Below are 20,339 nucleotides of genomic sequence, written 5' to 3'. Positions count from 1 at the left end.
AAAAAGTTGGACACGACTAAGTGACTAAACTGAACTGACAGGACACCGTGGTGCATGATACTATTTTCTAAACTTTGGTGTATTTTTAAGATTTTCCAAGAATAAATTTAACTTAAATCCTTTCAATGAAGAAATGACTTGCTGACAGAAATTACCTCTTTCATTAAAAAGTATTTTTTTTTTAAGAAAGTGGTCCATAGGAAATAGAAAAAAACAGTCAGCTACTAAGCACATGAGCCTACTTCCCAATAGACTCAAATTCTAGAAATGACAAGATTTATTTAAGGAGATACATTCATAACCTTACTGGAAAAAAAATTCTTTCTTAAGCATAAGAGGGTCATCTAAAAAACAGAAATTTTGGAAAAATTCTCAAAACATAAGATGGACAGGATGAGACTGGTGGGCAAAATCATATCCAAACACCTTCTCAGGAGAGGTATGCCATGGAGGTGGCTGCAGCTCTCTGGGGGACCCAAACTCTGAAACCAAGGAAAGGAAGGAAGGGGTCCTGGAGACTTCTCAGCCTCCAGACAGGCAGTCAGCCTTCTCTCACAATCAGAATTCAAAGACGGGCAACAAGGAATTCTGAAAATCAAAGATGAACGTAAAACCTATCCTTATGAAACCAATACCAAACAGGAGAATTAAGGAACCAAAATTGGGGGAGCAAATATGAAAAAACATTCTAAAAATGAAGATAACTGACACCCTTACAGAGCCACAGGATGCAACACACATTAAAAAACAGACCAAGTGTCCACGCACCGACTGCTCTAGCAGTGGGCATGCAGTGGAGATAAAGATAGACAAGCAAGATCACTCTGCCAGAGGAAAGGAAGCGGAGAGCTTAATATAGTGCTTAGGAGTCAAATAACTCCTGCCTGAGTTAAAACACAAAAGGCAGGAGAGCAGTCCTAAATGGCAAAAAGCCTCTAGCATGCCAAAATATGATCAGGCAAGCAGTACAAAACAAGTGCGGAGGGCTTGGGTAAGACCAAGCCTATGTTAAGACAGCAAGAAGAAGCTCCCAGCTGCCAGGTGGGTCACACTTAGCCTTGCAGGCTATGGTAAGAAATCTGGGTTTTACTCCAAGAGCAAAGGGACGTCACTGGATGGCTTTTCAGCAAGGAACTGACGATCTGATTTACATTTTGAAAAGATCACTTTGGCTGGCCGAGTGGAAAACAGATTAGAGGCCGGCAAGAATGGAAAGAGCTGTGGTGGCGTGAACCACGGACACCACGCTGCATTAGAGTAAATGTGTTCAGATTTCATTTACGCTTTAAAAAAGAGGATACAGTATGTACTTCTGTAGGTCTAGTTTTTTCCTCTGGTAACAATGTATTCATGTGCTTATACAATAAAAAGAAAACAAACTGAGCAATGTGTTTCGTTAAAGATGCACTGATTATCACTTGAAATTGAAAACTTTTAGAGAATATTTGTTAACACTAAAGACATATTTTATAATTAAGCAGCCAGTTAAGTCAAGAAAGAAGAGCAAAATAACCCTGTCTCAAATGTTTTTATTAGACTGTAGTTCAAAGGTATAGCATCATAATCAGACACTGCAGGGAATATTTTTAGATGATATAGACTCTAAAACTTAAAGCAGTCCTTATCTTTCATAAACACTAAAATATTTATAAACGAAATGATGTCATGTAAAATGTTCCAAAATAATCCACAGGTACAGATGAAATAAGATTGGTCATGGGTTAACTGTTAACACGGGGAGAGGAGTACGGGGAGGTTCATAATATCATTCCCCACCTTGGTAAATGTAGAAAATTTCACACAGTAAGGTTTTACTTTAAATCTTTGTGGGCTTCCCTGATAGCTCAGTTGGTAGAGAATCCAACTGCCATGCAGAAGACCCAGTTTTTTATTCCTGGGTCAGGAATATCCCCTGGAGAAGGGACAGGCTACCAACTTCAGTATTCTTGGGCTTCCCTGGTGGCTCAGTTGATAAAGAATCCACCTGCAATGCGGGAGACCTGGATTCAATCCCTGGGTTGAGAAGATCCCCTGGAGAAGGGAACGGCTACCCACTCCTGGCCTGGGGAATTCTATTAACTACAGTCCATGGGGTCACAAAGAGTTGGACATGACTGAGCAACTTTCACTTACTTAAATCTTTTTAAGTGATGCTGTTGCTACTGCTAAGTCGCTGCTAAGTCACTTCAGTCGTGTCCAACTCTGTGCGACCCCATAGACGGCAGCCCACCAGGCTCCCCCGCCCCTGGGATTCTCCAGGCAAGAACACTGGAGTGGGTTGCCATTGCCTTCTCCAATGCATGAAAGTGAAAAATTAAAGTGAAGTCGCTCAGTCGTGTCCAACTCTTAGTGACCCCACAGACCTACCAGGCTCCTCCGTCCATGGGATTTTTCAGGCAAGAGTACTGGAGTGGGCTGCCATTGCCTTCTCCATTTTAAGGGATAGGGTAGGGAAATTAAAACAATTAAAGGCAGTTCATTTCGATTTTTTAAAGGTAAATTCTAATATAAACTCTACCTCCACATAAACATCTACAGTTCCTAGTATAAAGTTTAAAAGACTGTGCATCACATGTAGAAATGTGTGTACAGAAAGCATGTTAAAATGACACTAGAGAATAAACTAGGGATCCAGTAAGAATGGTGAAAATGCTGTGTGTAAACTCTCTAACCATCCAGTCTATTACAGCTGGTAAAATTAATTTCAAAGGCAAGCTGATAGATTTATCTATGTGCTCACAACACGTAAAGGAAGCAGTCTTCCAATTATCAAGAAGATTTCAAACATCTCCCATTTAATTTTCTCAAAGGGACAATCAGATCAATGTACTCAGTAAAGGATTTCAGACTGCTGGAGGAAGTAAGAAATCTGGATATGAGATAAACCATTAGTCACAGTACTTTCCTTATCCAGTCGTGAAAGTGTCTAACAGGAAAGATGTAACACAGAAGGAAATTAAGAAATTAAAATAACATGCTGAATACTTTCAGAATATCTATTTCACTTAATTTTCACAACAAACCTAGAAAGTAAACATCTTTCATACTTTGATAACTCAGGAATCTAAGGCTTAGAGAAGTCACCCAAGCTGCCTGAAGACTCGTGGTAACTGTCAGACCATGACTCAATTCCAAAGCCTAGCTTTATCTGCAGCACAGCTCAGAAACCTTTCCCCCATACAAACCCGGCTAAGCTCTCTCTCCACAGTTGCTCAGCCTTGCATGCTTCCCTCACCCAACCCATCATTTAATGGAACATTTTAACCACAATCTGTTCCAGTCTCACAGGTAGACCCTGAGGTCTAGTGGGAGCCAAGAGTACATGTGCATGGTACTTTGAACTCTTCATTCCAGAGGCCTCGGGCCACACATTCTACAGAGAGCCACCGCAGTTCCCTGCTGCAACAGCGCTTGCCAGAGGCTGGGCCGAACCAGCACAGCCACGCCTCCCCACGGCACCCTGGAGGGTGCCTCGGCCACCTGCCGCGACAACCGAGTGCCCCTCGCGGGTGTGCCCGAGTGACCACGAGGACTCCGGGGCCGCCATCAGCTGCCAGACCCAGCCGGAGCTCCGTGCCCCCTGCGTCTCCCTGGCCGCGTCTTGCCGCTTTGATCCTGCCAGTGTGGCTGTGAAGGGTATGCCAGATAGCTTCTTCAGCAGTCTCATGAGGACAGAGGTATGCTGAGACACTGATGAAGCTACAAACCAACAAGGCGGCTGAATCCCACATTCTTCAGGGTATCAAGAAACCAAACCAGGAGGACTGGGAGAGCAAGCCGCTGAACACAACAGAGCATGTGTTACTCCTGAAAAACCCCTCAGGGAACTGCACAAACTGGCTACTGACTAAACAACACCCACTTGGGTGACTTCACTGAGACTCACTCCCTGAATGAGCAGATGAAATCCAAAGGCCTGGGTGACCACGACGCCAGCGTGCACAAGACGGGGGCCCGCGAATCTGGCATGGCAGAGGATCCCCCCGAGAAGCACCCCCCGGGGGACAGCGACACTGAGAGCCGAGCCCCAGGCTGGCTTCCCACAGCCGCAGGGTCACTTTCCTGGTCACTGAGCCCATGCATGCAAGGTGGGTTACCGTGACCTTTTCTGTAAGTTGGACCAAAACATCCACCCAGGCTCTTTCATTTGCACTGTCCTTCAAACAAAGCGACGAGGTGTCCCTCCAAAGAGTTATGTATACTGTCACCCTAGAGGTCGAGTTCCTCTCCAAACTAAGCTTCTCTTGCCTTCTATGATTGAAAGCGGTATCCAGCATTTCTCTGTGCCTTTTACCTAAAACTCAGATCCTTATTATGTTACTATCTTATCCAACATCACTTTCATCTAATAATGTGATAAGTAAATACCACTTCCTCTATAAAAATTTCAGTCTTCCAGCTGCTGCTGCTAAGTCGCTTCAGTTGTGTCCGACTCTGTGAGACCCCACAGACGGCAGCCCACCAGGCTCCGCCGTCCCTGGGATTCTCCAGGCAAGAACACTGGAGTGGGTTGCCATTTCCTTCTCCAATGCATGAAAGTGAAAAGGGAAAGTGAAGTCACTCAGTTGTGTCCGACTCTCCACGACCCCATGGACTGTAGCCCACCAGGCTCCTCTGTCCATGGGGTTTTCCAGCCAAGAGTAGTGGAGTGGGGTGCCAGGGAGAATTAATTACTATCCCCCAGTGCACCTTGGTCACCTTTCCATAACAGAACTTGCCACAGTGTGTAAGTGGTGGCTATGTAGCCCCTTTATCCCCCCAAAAGAGAGGGCATGCCTCCTAACTGGTATATTTCCCCACCTTCCTCCAAGTCCGGCCCCCTGCTATGGCCAGAGAAATTCCCCCCAAATGCATTCCTAATAACAATTCTGCAGTGTTTGCACAGTGCTGGCGAGATTCAGTCCAAGTCCCTTCAGATCTAAAGGCAAAGAGGACCCTGCATGATCAGGTCCCTCATCTGGGTCCAGCCTCATCACCCCTCTCTCTCAAATGGTAAAGAATCTGCCTGCAATGGGGGAGACCTAGGTTCGATCCCTGCGTCAGGAAGATCCCCTGGAGGGGGGGAATGGCAACCCACTCCAGTATTCTTGACTGGAGAATTCCATGGACAGAGGAACCTGGTGGGCTACAGCCCACGGGGTCGCAAAGAGTCGGACAAGGCTGAGCGACTGCCGCATACAAACAGCGCAGGGAACGGACGGAGGGTCCCTGAACATACCAGGTCTCATGCTGCATCCCTTTAAACTTGCTGTTCCACAGCAACGCCTCCCCCACTTGCCCCCCTGGAAAAGCTCTCCTCCTCCATCAGGATTCTGCCCTCAAACGCCGCTGGTCCCTCTGTGAAACTTTCCCTAACTACCTCGGTGAGAAGGCGGGGACGGTTCCTCCTACACCCCTACTTCACCATGCATCCCTCCACTCGCAAGCACAGGACTTCTCTTGGCAATCCCCCAGCCTCAATAAGCTGACCTGCTCAGCCGGCTGCCAAGTCCCAAACCTGACCAAACGCAAGCCTGAGAGGAGGAGCTGTCTTTTCTTCTTTATACACCACCGAGTTCAGGACCGTGCACAAAGTGGGTACTCAATATTTACTGAACGAATGTAACTAAATTCCTTCTTTCTTAAATGTATTATAGTTCATCAATATAATAGAATCTAAGATACACAGTAACAATTATAAAAATCAAACCCACCAAAGATTCATACAGACACTAATATGTTTCTTTAAAAATTGTAAATGTGGTGGGAGAAGGCGAGGGTGGGATGTTTAGAGAGAACAGCATCGAAACATGTATATTATCAAGGGTGAAACAGATCACCAGCCCAGGTTGGATGCATGAGACAAGTGCTCAGGGCTGGTGCACTGGGAAGACCCAGAGGGATGGGATGGGGAGGGAGGTGGGAGGGGTTTCAGGATGGGGAATACATGTAAATCCACGGCTGATTCATGTCAGTGTATGGCAAAAACCACTACAATATTGTAAAGTAATTAGCCTCCAACTAATAAAAATAAATGGAAAAATAAATAAATAGAGTTGAGAAACCAAATAAATAAATAATTTTTTTAAAAAATTGTAAATGTGGCTGCTTCTGCGGTATCTCTACTATGTATTTAAACCATGGATACTTTTTATTCCTTTGTCACATCCTGGGAGACAGTGACAATGAGAGAGGCCTCCTACTTCTGAGAGATAAGACAACCAAACATCCTGCTGTCTCCTGGGCAGCATTAAACAAACAGGTTTCTCCACAGACAAGCGTCAGTCAGAGGTCAGCCAAATATACAGCATGGACAGGGGAAAAGGAGAAGCAGCCAAGTCTTTCACTGAAGTTATAACAGTATTAGGATCTGTCATATTTTTACAGAGCAAAAACTAAACAATTCTAAAGAAACAAAGTTGAGGGCTTAAAAAGTATGATGTGCTGAGAGTCACAATCAAGACTGGAACAACCAGACTGAAAAAGTCAAGAACAAAAGCTCAGAGAGGCTAAGGCTCAAGCCAAGGCCAGGTGGCAGAAGCGAAGCAAGCCCAGGGCTGTGGGGGCTGTTTAGGCTAGAGCACTTCAGAGCGTCAGGAAGGGAGAGAACTTTAAGAGCATTCTAAAACCGAACACAAGGCGGGGGAAAAAGAACAGAATGCGGGGGAAAGAAAGTACTGTCTGTAAAAGGTCCTTTCTAAATCCAAGATCAAAGCAAGATGGGGCAGAGAAAGAAGTCTCAAGACAGAAACACAGAAAACTGTGGAATCTGGCTCTTCTCAAAAGAGCAGGAAGTTCATTATCTTCACAATTCCACAGTCTAGTAAGGAGCAATGACAGAACAGTTTTAATAAAAATACACTGAGCTGGAACCCCTAGACCCTGCCAGCGCCTCTTTCCAATCACCCTAACCTAAAAACTGTTTTAGTATTCAAAGCCAAAAGTTCCCAGGTGGCACTAGCGGTAAAGAATCCCCCTGCCAATACAGGAGACAGCAGAGACACGGGTTCGATCCCTGGGGTGGGAAGATTCCCTGGAGGAGGGACGATCCCCTGGAGGAGGAAATGACAACCTGCTCCAGTATTCTGCTACAGTCCATTGGTGTTGCAAAGAGTCGGACACAAATGAGCACATGTGCGCGCACACACGTGAGTGCTGAGTTATGTAGCAAGTACATAGGAACTGTGTCTGCCCCAAAATCTTCCTGGGTAAACTAGGAAAATAAGATCTATTGTAACCATCTTTGCTCAATTTCAATGGACTTTAGTCTTCACTTCAGTTAAATGTGAAAGCATAAATGTGATGGGTTTCCTTTTTCAATGAATTTTAACTTGGAAAATCAGTTTAGAAGGGTTCATGTAAAAAAAAGTTAGAAAAGTCAATCTCACTCATCCATTTTGAAAATATTTATTGCAAATCTACTTCATGTCAACATAGTTTAGGTATAGAGATAAGAGCACCTTCCATAAAGCTTATATTCTAGCGAGGCAGACAGACAGGAAATACAAATCAAGTAATTGAGGACAACATTAAGTTTTATGTAGAAAACACAAAAAGGCAAAAGGAAATTATTAACTGACCTAGAGCATGCTTCTTAAATAGTATGTCAGGGTTGAAATATGAATGCTCATTTGGAAAGCTGTTCTCTGAAACCTTCAGAGTATAGGAACAACAAAAATAAAGACCCCTACATCAGAAATGAGCTGGGCATTTGGAAGTCAAGTTGATGTGGTAGGAGCCCAGTGGAGGAGAAGATTAAGATGAAAAAAGATACAAGTAAATAGGAGTCGGACAGGTAAGGCTTTGCAGGCTCTACTGTGTTGAGAAAAGAATAGATGATACAGCAAGAGAGACTACCAACCAAGGGCTCTCTGAAGTTCTGCTCTCAAGAGAAACAATGATACCGTTTAGTAGCTAAAGCACACATAACATCAAAGCCCAGTTAAGATGGAAACACTATAGCATGCTGGAGTGCAGATGTCAATGACCCGGGAGAGGAAGCAAGGGATGATACAGGAGAAAACAGTAACCGTAGAAGCAGTATTTTCAGATGATCAGAGGAAATGGAATCCAGGGCTTAAGTATAAAATTGGATTTTGCCAAGAAGAGGGATTTTTTTTTTTTTTTTACTCATTAATGTTAAGAAAAGTAGCAGAATGGGTACAGATGCAGCTAGGCTACTAAATTCAGAGGTAGAAAGAAGAAACTGCCCTGTGGCGGCTTTCATTTTCTCGATAAAGACAAAGTCTAAAACAGCAGTCCCCAGCCTTTTTAGCACCAGGGACAAGTTTCCTAGAAGACAATTTTTCCACAGATAAGGTTGGGGAGGGGAGATGGTTTCAGGATGATTCAAGCACACCATATTTATTGTGTGCTTTATTTCTAGTATCATTACATTGGCTTCACTTCAGATCAACAGGCATGAGGTCTGGAGGTTGGGGACCCCTGGTCACAAAGAATGAGGAAGAGGGACTTTCCTGGTGATCCAGTGGCTAAGACTCTAAGTTCCCAATGTAGGGGATCTGGGTTCCATCCCTGGTCAGGGAACTAGATCTGACATGCCACAACTAAGACCTTGTGCAGCCAAAAACAAAGAATGAGGAAGAAAAGAAAGGAGGATTTCAATTGGAGATTTACAGAAAGAAGAAAAGGTTTGAGACAGACTTTCAAGAACAGACACACTAGGGAACTGTAGGAATGTTAGCAGTACTCAGTATGCGTTGGAAATAGAGACTATATGCTTAAAATGAGACCTGTCAGCAAGGTTATCTTCATTTTTCTCCATCCATGATCAGCTCTGAGGTTCAACAAACCAGTTAGTCAGGTTGGATTTAAATCAGTTCAAATTTTGCCAAGTGAATAAAACCAAAGATTACACGGACAAGAAAATTAAAGGGTGCTTCCAATGGACTGACTACAAGACGGATTACAAAATCCACATTGAGCAAGTAGCAAGAGAACACAGATGCTTCGCAAAACATGTGTTATATCCCCAAGTTGTCTATAAATGCAAAGACAAAAACCAAGAGTTCTATACTGCATGTATCTCACCTATAAAGAACACTATGGTGAAGCCTCTGCTAACCAGTTAAATGAGTTTTCTCCATATTCTAGAACTCTGAATAACACAAACTCTTCAGATTTTTAAAACTTATCTTTAAAAATTTAAAAAGCAGCATCCCAAAGATCTTGAAAAATCAATTTATGGCTGACATCATGCTTTTGTTCTTAAGAGCAGGTGACTGTGTTCCCATGATATTTCATACAAACAAAGATTAATAGCTGAGCAATAATCAAAGGAACACTATGGCAACAGAAATTAAACTTAACCACAATTCATTAACTTCATATGGAAAAGTAAAGCCTATTGACTATTGGCCATTCCATCTCAGCACAACTTCCCCCATCCCACAGAAACTAAACTACTCCACTTCTGGACACTCACTCAGTAAGCGCTAACTAGTCAAGTGAATTGGGACCTGGACACTACTGCTTTATAATAGCCTATATCACTAAGTGAATTTAAAATAATTTTCTAGAAGCTCTCTGAGAGTCTGCAAGAATACTTAGGTTACAGGAGTTCCCCCTTATCCTCAGAGAATACATTCCAAAATCCCCGTGGATATCAAAACCACAGACAGTACTGAACCCTATATACACATTTAGGGCTTCCCTGATAGCTCAGTTGGTAAAGAATCTGCCTGCAATGCAGGAGACCCTGGTTTGATTACTGAGTCGGGAAGATCCCCTGGAGAAGAGATAGGCTACCCACTCCAGTATTCTTTGGCTTCCCTTGTGGCTCAGCTGGTAAAGAATCTGCCCACAATGCAGGAGACCTGAGTTCAAGCCCTGGGATGGGAAGATTCCCTGGAGAAGGAAAAGGCTACCCACTTCAGTATTCAGGCCTAGAGAATTCCATGCAACAAGTCAGACATGACTGAGTGCGACTTTCACACACACACTGTATACACATTATATTTTCCTATTCATACGCACTTATGATAAGGCTGATTTATAAATCAGACACAGAGATCAACAACAGTAAAATAGAACAATTATAGGAATATACTATAATAAAAGATGTGAATGTGGTGCCCTCTTTTCAAAATATCTTATTGTACAAATGTAATGTCTTTTCCATCTTACCTGAGCACTTATCACAGACTGTGACCACAACTTCTGTAGTCTGAGGTGCAATAGTCAAACAAGCACAAGCTACTTTTTCCTTTTGCACAATTTCACAGATAGGAGATTGATTCTTACCACAGATCTTAGCAACCTAGCATACAGTTTTGTTTTGTTTTCTTTCCTTACTAAGACATAGACTTTTTTCACGTAAAGGAAGCAGTTTACAGCTTCTCTTGGCATATCCAAACTTCCCAATTGTCAGCATCACTAGGTTTACACTTTAGGGCCATTATTTAGTAAAAGAAGGGTTACCTGAACACAACCCCTGCAACAGTGCTGATAATCCAGATGGCTTCTAAGTGACAGGCTGGATACAGGGGACAAAGAGATGATTCATGGCCAGAGCAAGACTGCGTGAGATTTCATCATGCTCTTCAGAAAGGTTTGCAATTTAAAACTTATGAATTGTTTATTTTTGGAATTTCCCATTTAATATTTTCACACCACAGTTTACCACAAGTAACCGAAACCAAGAAAAGAGAAACCACAGGTAAGGGGTAGGGGGTATATAAATTACTGAAAGCCCTTTGCTTTTGCTCTTTTATTTACTATCTTCATATTTAAATAATGCCAAGAAAATCCTAGCGAGCACTGTTCATATAAAAAGTATCACCATCTTTTGTAACTATTCTTTTCCCAGTGTCCAAAGTCTATGGTTTTGTCAGGCCAGTCCAGTGAAATAAAGATAAATTGAGTTCAGAAAGAATGTTAAGGAAGAAAGCGATAAAAGAAGGTTTGGTTCCCAGATTATGTTCTCACTTAAATCACCAAATAGAACACACCATTAGCAGAGAATTAAAATAGTTTCCTTATCTGTAACATAAGAATACTAAAGCAGACACTACAAAAGTTTTCCTTCTGCTCCAAAAATTCTATTCCTAAACTAGTGCTTCGGACTTCTTTCTTTCCAAGGCCTTTTTGAAAAGGGGTGCTAAAAGATTTAACCTTTCAATTCATGAGTCTATTAAATAGCTTACTTCTCTGAATTACAATTAACAGAAAAGCCTACGGAAAAAAATAAGTATTTTTAAATCAGACAAAACTAGGCCCCCTAAGCTAATTATTGGGGACACTGCAATACAACTCTTTGTTTCATATTCATTCTTCTCACACCTGTTCTGTTTCTTCTGCCTCCAAGCCTTGGGCCCAAGAGTGGAATCACGCAGTCCTAAATGCCTCCAGAAAGACTTAGGTTAGAAAACTCAGACACACAGCTTACTCGGGAAAACGAGTTAACAGCTTGCTGTCAAAGGTTCTTTCCTATCTTTACATCTCCATCAAAAAAAATAGATACCTGATTTACACAACAGATACCTAATTTAACTCCACTGCATAACTTATTATACCAGTGATTCTTTTTTAGATATTCAAAATTTCAGGTCCCACCTAGACTTACTGAATCAAGGACTTTGGGAGTGAGGCTCAGCACTGTGTTTAAAAAGGAACCCAGGTGACCACACACTCAAGCTTGAGAACCACTGTATTAAAGATGTCAGGAAACCCTCTTCCTGTTCACTACTGCTGGTGGCAAACACAAACAGAAAGGCTGGATTTTCTCAGCTGCCACTACTTACAAGTGCCTGGGCCCACAGGATACCCTCAGCCACTTAACTTCTGTCTCCAGTCCACAAGCAAGATGAACTTCAGAGTCAAATAATGTGAGTTCAGCTTATGTCTCTTAGAGTTAACAGCTATGTGACCTTATCCAAGTTAAACTCTTGGAGCCTCAGCTTCCTCATCTGTAGGGCAGAAACAACATCTTGTACCTCCATGAATAGGAGACAGCTTACAGAAGGTGCCCAGAGAGTGCCAGGCACCGTCAATAAGTTTAAGAACTTCTTCCTTTCTTCTCTACCACCTGGACCAAGTCCTGGCTACTTCACACAGATAATACCCTAAAGAAGACAGCACTTTGGCACCCCTCTGTGAAATGTCACCGATGAGTTCCACATTGGGTGAAGAGCTCTCCGGTGAGGTTTTCCTTCTGGAAAATACCACAAGACAGACATGAGGTGTTAAAGTCCTACAGAATCATATACAGAACAGTGATTCTAAAAAGGCAGCCTATAAGCCAGTGGAAAAGGCAAATCTTACAAAAGTGTATACCTATGTAACTTAAAAAAACAACTCACGTTAAGCAGAACATAGGCCACTTTCTCTTCAAAGTGAAGTATCAGTCCATCAGTTGTGTCCAACTCTGCGATCCCATGGACTGTAACCCAACCAGGCTTCTCTGTCCATGGGATTCTCCAGGCCAGGACACTGGAGTGGGTTGCCATTCCCTTCTCCAGGGGGATCTTCCTGACCCAGGGATCAAACCCAGGTCTCCCCCACTACAGGCAGATTCTTTACCATCTGAGCCACCAATGAAGCCCAACTTTCTCTTAACTAACCAAAATTAATTAATGCTAACTAGACATTAGTACTACACTTCATAGGGCAGGAGATATTTAACATTAAAATACGTAAAAGAAGTGGAATACACGACCTATATTAAAGGTCATGGTCCAGGCATTCCAATTCCAATTCCATAGATTTTTCTGGGGCAGCCTCACTGTCAAATTCTTCGTCCCAATGTTGCCATGCCACATATTCTGGTTTCTGATTGAAAAAAAAAAAAAACCACTCCCCCCCCCCAAAAAAAAAGCTGCCATTAAAAAAAAAAAAAACAAAAAACGCTGCCATGAATGAGATCTAAAAATTGGAGAGTATAACTCTTTTTTGTAAGTTGATAAGCTGAAAGGGATTTTACCAGAAACAATTCCTGCGTTCAGCTCCTCACTCCCTCTAATATGAAATCCAATATTAAACTGTTTAATTTGGCCTCTGTGACTACTAGCCTGTTCACGGGGCTGGAAACAGTTGAGTGCACGAGATAACGTCACTGTACCCGAATATTTCGCGGGGTAACCACGCTTGGAGCATCAGATCAATGGGCACTCGCGGCTTTCACTCCTGCCCGCTGACAACTAAGACGGGACAACCCTCGGTTTCCTGTTAAGAGCAGCCAACATGCCAAACTGTAGGACTTAAGTGAAAATTAGCGTTCGTATCTTCTTAAAAGTGGATGCCCAACCCCACCCCCCCACCCCCACGGAACTCGTCAAAGGAAAAGTTGAGTGACTCCAGACTGGAAACTGTAAAGCCACAAACTTTTAAGAGCCTTGCCCGCCGGGAGCTTGAATTTCAGCAGCGGCTCCGTAACGCAGCAAGTTAACAACTTCGAGACACAACCCAGAGCGGAGTGGGCTGACGGTTACTCACTTCTAACATCCAACACGACACTGTCCCCTCCAGCCCCCGGAACTCCAAAGCCAAAGAAGCCTCCCTTCGGGCCACCTTTACAGCCTCCTCCCAGCACCGCTGACCCGGAGCCCCGGCGCCGAGCGAGGGTCCCAGGCGAGGCCGGGACCGCACAGCCGCCCGGGTCTCCGCGCCCCAGGACTCCCCAGAAGTCGCCGCCCCGCTTCCCGCCGACCCCACCGGCGCGGCTCCTCAGTGCATACCCGCGGTCCCGCGGCCCGCCGCTCCCCGCACCTCTCCCCAGACAAACCCGGAACCGGGCGCCGGCCCCCGCCCTGAGGCGGGCTCAGGCCCAGGCCGGGCCGCGGGGTCTCCGGCTCCCGCCCCGGCCGCCCCAGACGCTCGGCAGGGAAGCGCCGGGAGGCCTGGCCGCCCCTCCACCCCCAACCCTACCCGGAGCGCGCCTCCTCCGGGCCGGGGCGGGACGCGACTCACCTTCGTACTGCAGGTCCACCAGGACCAGCAGGAAGGGGAACACCGAGCCCAGCCGGCTGGTCACAGAGCCGGGGGCCACCATGTCCGAGAGCGCGGACGCTGAGGAGGAGCAAAGCTGCGGGGCCCACCAGCCCCCCGCCGCGGCGCTCAGGCTGCAGCTGCGGCCGCCCGCCCGCCGTCCGCTCTCGCTCGGGCCTAAGGCGGCTGGCGCCCAGAGGAGGGAGGCGGCGGCGGCGGCGGTGGGCGGGGCCATAGCTACGCCACGCCCCCAGCGCCGCCGCGGCCCAATCGCCTCCTCCCTGGCTGCACTCCTACTGGGCTCGCCGGGATCGTGGTTCGCGTTGATAGGCCGCGGGGCCGCCGCCCCGCCCCGTCTCTGATAGGATAACGTGGAAGCACGAGACGAGGCTGCGTCCGCCGGTGGCGGAGCTGTCAGGAGCTCCAAACCGCCGCGGCCGGCCGGAGGGGAGGCGGCCCGGGGAGGCTTGTCTGGCGGCCGCCGAGTCCGCATGCGCAGGCCGCCCAACTCTTTTTGGGTCGGCCCCCCGCGTGCGCGCCAGCTCGGCTAGAAGGAGAAGGTTGTCAGCAATCCGAGGTTTTCCGGTGTGTTGTTTGGAGAGAGAGAGAGTCGGGGAGCCGCCGCGTCCGGGATGAGAAGCCAGACCTGGTACCAGGAAGTCTGCGGATCTGGATCGCGGAACAGGACGAGTCGCAGAGCCTGCTGTCCTCCCGCTGAGCGTCTCGGAACCAATACCGACCGAACCCTGAGGAGGGCTCGAGAAGCGATCAGGCGAACCTGGAGCGCAGTAAAGTAGGGTTAACCGATGGAGCCGGGAGCTTTTCAGGCACAATAAAATACGTTAGGGTCCTAAGGCAGGTCAAATGAGAATGGCATGGAAGCTTGGGACCCAAACCCCAACAGTGCAGGGGACCAGCGTGTCCAGAAAGGAGCAGGTCTGGAAGATTTTGTGCAAAAGAAACCTAGGAAGCACAGCAGCTAAGAGAGCAAAGGGCTGTTGAGAGTACAGCCGACGTCAACTATAAGAGGGGAAAAAAGAAAGAGCTGTTAGGACTGGATCTTGTACCTTGTACTCATCAGATGAAACTTAAGAGAGACAGGCTTCTGAAAACAGACTAACTCTCAGATGTAGGTGGAGCCAGTTCTGCTTTGAGCCCGGGGCTGAGCCGGCCCTGAAATCTGTGTCCCATGCCCCCACCGGCACTTTGTCCAGTCATTGGGACCCTTAGCTCAGGCCTTGGGTGGGGTAGTTATGGGGTACCTTCTTTCTATTTTCTGAATCCAGAGCTGACTCCTCTGCTGTCTGGCCACCACTTTCTGCATTTGATTCTTGGCACCAGGAATACCTGTGAGTGTTCCCCTGCCTTCCAGCCCATTGACTCTTCAGCACCACAGGGTCACAATCTTAGCTTTTCATTTTCAATCTGGTTTAAACTGTCTTTAGGGTATGTGTGTGAAATAAACATTGACAGGTTTAAAAAAAAAAAAAAGAGAGACATGAACAAGATAAAGTTCAAGTTACGCAGTCTGGGCGTTAAACTTGTTCACATCCACTTCCTCTGGCATCCCCAGCACAACGCACACTATACACCAGTGATGCTTCCCATTGGGTGAGACAGTAATGCCTTTCTGTGTTAAGCGTTGTCGAGTGTAAAGTTATTACTTTACCAGATTACATTTGCTTCCTCAGTGGTACTGTACACTTTAGAACTCATGAATGATAAATAGCATAGTGAATTCGTGATTTCCTAAAAAATACACTCAGAAGGCTAAAAAGCTTTCTAACCTTTTATTCCAGAGGGAACTACTGCAAAGGAAATGGTTTGCAGAAAGGAAAACCAAGCCAAAAACACAGTCTCATAGTAGTTGTGGTGGAAAGCAATACAATATAATATGAACAGGGGAGGATTCAAATCCACGAAATTTAGCTGCACACCACACCTCTTATCTAAAGCTATCTTCATCTGTAAAGTGGGTATGACACTGATAGCCTCAATGGTTTGTTCTGAGGTTTCATGAAGGGGGTACAAATTTTTCTAAATTATAAAGTATTATGTGGGCTTCCCAGGTGGGGCTAGTGGTAAAGAACCAGCCTGCTAATGCAGGAGATGTAAGAGAAGCTGGTTTGATCCCTAGGTGGGGAAGATCACCTGCAGGCGGGCATAGCAACCCACTCCAGTATTCTTGCCTGGAGAAACCCTTGGACAGAAGAGCCTGGCAGGCTAAGGTCCATAGGGTCACAAAGAGCCGGACACAACTGAAGGGACTTAGCACACACACATGCAAACAAGTGTTATTCATACTTCTAACGAGAGTGAGATCATGAGACTCCTCCTTGGAATTTTTTTTTAATTTTTGTTTCGTCCTTTCCCTTATAGGGCTTCCCTGGTGGCTCAGATAGTAAAGAATCTGCCACAATGCAGGATACCCGGGTTCAATCTCTGCGTTGGGAGGATCTAGAGAAGAGAATGGCTACCCACTCCAGTATTCTTGCCTGGAGAATTCCATGGAAAAGAGGAGCCTGGCAGGCTACAGTCCATGGGGTCACAGAGAATCAGGCATGACTGAGCAACTGACACCTTCACTTCACTTTTTCTTATCGACCATCACAAGGCAGCGCTAGTGAAAAAGAGCAGATGATTTTAGTGTCCACAAGTAGTCAGTGGATAAAGTACTGGAAAGTTATCTGGATAAAATACTGTGGCCAAGGCAGCTAACAAAATGTTGAACATAATGAGGAAAGAATTTTGTAAGCAAATAATTTGTTTAGTCGCTCAGTCGTGTCTGAATCTTTGCCTTTCCATTAACTGTAGCCTACCAGGCTCCTCTGTCCATGGAATTTTCCAAGCAAGAATACTGGAGCGGGTTGCCATTTCCTTCTCCAGGGAATCTTCCCAACTCAGGGATTGAACCCAAGTTCCTGCGTGGCAGGCAAATTCTTCACCACTGAGCCACCACGGGGAGCCCGAACAAATAATACTACACCATGAATTATCACCAGAATGCTGCCTGTCTATGATTTTGATCTTAAGGAAGAGCAGTGGTAAAGAAATTCTAAGCGTGGAAATTAAAAATGATTAAGGAGAGGATAGACCTTGTGTGATAGATAATAAAAACATAATAAGGGCCTTCAATGTTGAGTGATTTTAAAAATTCACTGATCAACTTGCATATCAGTGAAGCCTGAAGTCTTAAAACTAAGATTTACAAAGTATCCTGTGGAAGAGATAACTTTAAAACAAAGAAAGGAAACATTATTTTAGACTGCATTTAGTGTCCAGGGCTAAAATTATCTTTATGTATAAAATGTTTAGGAATGTTTTCTCCAGTGTTCATCTGGGCATGGTTTTCACCTGATCACCTCTGCCAATAAAACCAAAGTAATCCAGTGATTGTAGAGAAAATTATAAATATTGTTTGCATTTATCAACATTTATGCAGTCCTTTTCAAAATTAAACACCCTACTGTAATTAATAGCAGCTATTCACTATGATAGTAAAAGATTTAAAATAATAGTAGAATATTTAAATTGTGGTATATGCAAAACCACCAACATTATATAATTGTAATATATAAAAATATATTGATTTGTGTTTACTGACCAGTAAAATAATATTGGCAAAGAGGAATGAACAGATCTAGAACACAGTTTCTGGGGGTAAAGAAGATAAGATTTGCTGATGGATTAGCTATGGGGAGAAATAAATGATTCAAAAGCAAGTATGATACTTATAACATCTTTTTGCACCAAATTAAAAACAAAATAGGCAGCATTGTAATTCGCATAATGAATGCTGTTGTATACATCCTTCTACATTTATCTTTATGAACTTGAGCTTTCATTTCTATCAAAGGGATTTCTAAACATGGGCTTACTTTGTCAAAGACTGCACATTTAACATTTAAGATATACTGTTAGACTATTTTCCTTAAAAGTCAGGGTAATTTGTATTCCTAACAACTATTTATGTCCCCACATACCATCACCAAATATAACCGATTTCCATAGTTTTTGCCAACCTAATGGTAAAACATTACCCTTCTGAGTTTACTACTTCTTTGCAGCAATTTAAAGACTCTGATCCAACTTCAGTGTTCTCATGTAGAAATTTGGCTTTAAAGCCAGTCCTCGGTCTGTTTGACCACCTTCTTTTATGTTGTTAGTACGCTTCTGGCCACATCAACCTGTGTCCTTCATCACATCATCATTTCCCTCTTTATTGACCTTCCTCCTTCGTCCTATAAGGATCTTTGTAATTAATTATTTAGAATCCCCCCGGATAATCCAAGATATTCTCTGCCTACAACAGCCTCTATTTACTCACATGCGCGCAATCCCTTTTGCCATAAAATACAACGTTATTGGGGATTCAAAACGTAGATATCTTTGGGGGGGACACTATTCAACTTAACGTGATACCTCCTGAAATGGGGGGGCAGGGTAGGGGAGGGAGTAAGACCTGAACTCCCCTCTCCCTTGAATGTGGACTGACTAACTTTTAAAGACTAGGGTGGAGAAACGCAAACACTACCGTGGCCAGGTGGTCAAAGTAAATATTATTAATGTGAGGCTATATTCTGTATACTCCTGATTCAAGGTCATGGGCAGCATACTTCACCTCTGTGATATTCCTTCCATTCTATAATCTAGTGTAAATATGAAAAAAAAAAAATCACCTAAAAGAAAATCAAGGGACAGTCTTTAAAATACCTGATCAGTACTCCTCAAAACTTAATAGACAGGAGGACACTAAGGAGACATGATGACTAAAAGGTGCTATCTTAAACCAGATCCAGAAATAGAAAATGGATATTACTGGGAAAACTGCTGAAATCCACAAAAAGTTTCAAGTGTAGTTAATGGACCATTATTAACTTCCTTAATTTGACAAATGTACCATGATTATATGTAAGATGTTAGCAATAGGGGGAAATAAACATGTGTTTAGGACCTCTCTGTAGTATCCTTGCAGCTTTATTCTAAAATTATTTCAGAAATAAAGTGTACTTAATTGTGAAGGACTACAGTATCAACACAGAGAAGGCAATGGCAACCCACTCCAGTACTCTTGCCTGGCAAATCCCATGGACGGAGAAGTCTTGTAGGCTGAAGTCCAAAGGGTCCCTAAGAGTCGGCACGGCTGAGCAACTTCACTTTCTTTTCACTGTCATGCATTGGAGAAGGAAATGGCAACCCACTCCAGTGTTCTTGCCTGGAGAATCCCAGGGGCGGGGGAACCTGGTGGGCTGCCATCTGCGGGGTCGCACAGAGTCAGACACGACTGAAGCGACTTAGCAGCGGTAGCAGCAGCAACAGTATCAACAGTAATGAGTGATTGTATAAGTTTTTTTGCATCTAAACTTCCTTTTCCTTGCAGAAGAAAGAGAATTAGCACTTCAGGGAGACAGTTCTTAGTTGTCTAAAACCTGCTCCTCTCTTGTTTTTTCCTATTTTCCCTCTTTTCCCTTCACTTGGCAAACTGTTAATTACTTTATTTAAAATCTGTTACATATACACTCTAAGAATATTATAGTCCAGATAATCAAAATGTCTATAAGAAAAAGTTCATTAACTGTACTTTGTTTTTAAAATATGAACAAGTACATGTAAATGATAGCCTATGTTACAATAAGATAAAAATTTTGAAGCATGACAAGGATTGTTTAATATTTGGTTCTGGAATACAAGGTTTAAAATTGTATTTTTAAAGGTTCACATTACTATTTCTGATAAATAGGTGAATCTTTCAACAATTGGGTTGAGTTAATATTGACTTAAAGACAGCTCTTTGTCCACCAGCATGTTCATTGCAGCATTATTTACAATAGCCAAGATGTGGAAACAATCTAAGTGTCCATCAGCAGGTGAATGGATGAATATAGTGTGTTTAGATACATGTATATGCAATGAATTAGTGTTCATCCCTAAAAAAAAGAAGGAAGGCCTGCCATCTGAGGCAACATGAATGGAGCTTGAGGGCATTATGCTAAGTGAAATAAGTCAAACAGAAAAAGACAAACACTGAATGATCTCACTTATATGTGGAAACAAACAAACAAAAAAATTGAATTCATAGATAAAAGAACAGACTGGTGGTTGCCAGAGGTGTGGGTGGGGGAGGATTGTGAAATAGTGAAGGTGGTCAAAAGGTACAAATTTCCAGTTACAAGATAAAAAATTCCTGTGAATGTAATGTATAGCAGTGTGACTATGTTTAACAATACTGTATGGTATATTTGAAAGTTGCTAAGAGAGTAGATCTTAAAAGTGTTCATTATAAGGAAAAAATTGTAAGTGTGTGGTGATTAAAGCTAACTAAACTTACTGTGGTAATGATTTTACAACATGTGTATTTCAAAACATTAAACACCTAAACTAATACAATGCTTTATGTCAACTGTATCTCAACAAAA

At 43.8% G+C, this 20,339-nt stretch overlaps 1 protein-coding gene across 1 annotated transcript in view; it reads right to left on the bottom strand.

Annotated features, from left to right (window-relative positions):
- Positions 1-14,130, bottom strand: part of DNAJC3 (DnaJ heat shock protein family (Hsp40) member C3) — a 58,293-nt gene extending 44,163 nt beyond the window's left edge. Inside the window, exon 1 of the mRNA XM_065901721.1 lies at positions 13,906-14,130. Coding sequence (XP_065757793.1) covers positions 13,906-13,987 — 82 coding nt within the window. The 5' untranslated portion in view covers positions 13,988-14,130. The remainder of the gene's footprint in view (positions 1-13,905) is intronic.
- Between the last annotated feature and the right edge of the window lie 6,209 nt (positions 14,131-20,339).

The sequence above is a fragment of the Muntiacus reevesi genome, chromosome 11, assembly GCF_963930625.1.
Source record: "Muntiacus reevesi chromosome 11, mMunRee1.1, whole genome shotgun sequence".
Lineage (NCBI taxonomy): Eukaryota > Metazoa > Chordata > Mammalia > Artiodactyla > Cervidae > Muntiacus > Muntiacus reevesi.
The sequence above is the reverse complement of the archived record's forward strand: the minus strand, read 5'-3'. Positions and strand labels throughout refer to the sequence as shown.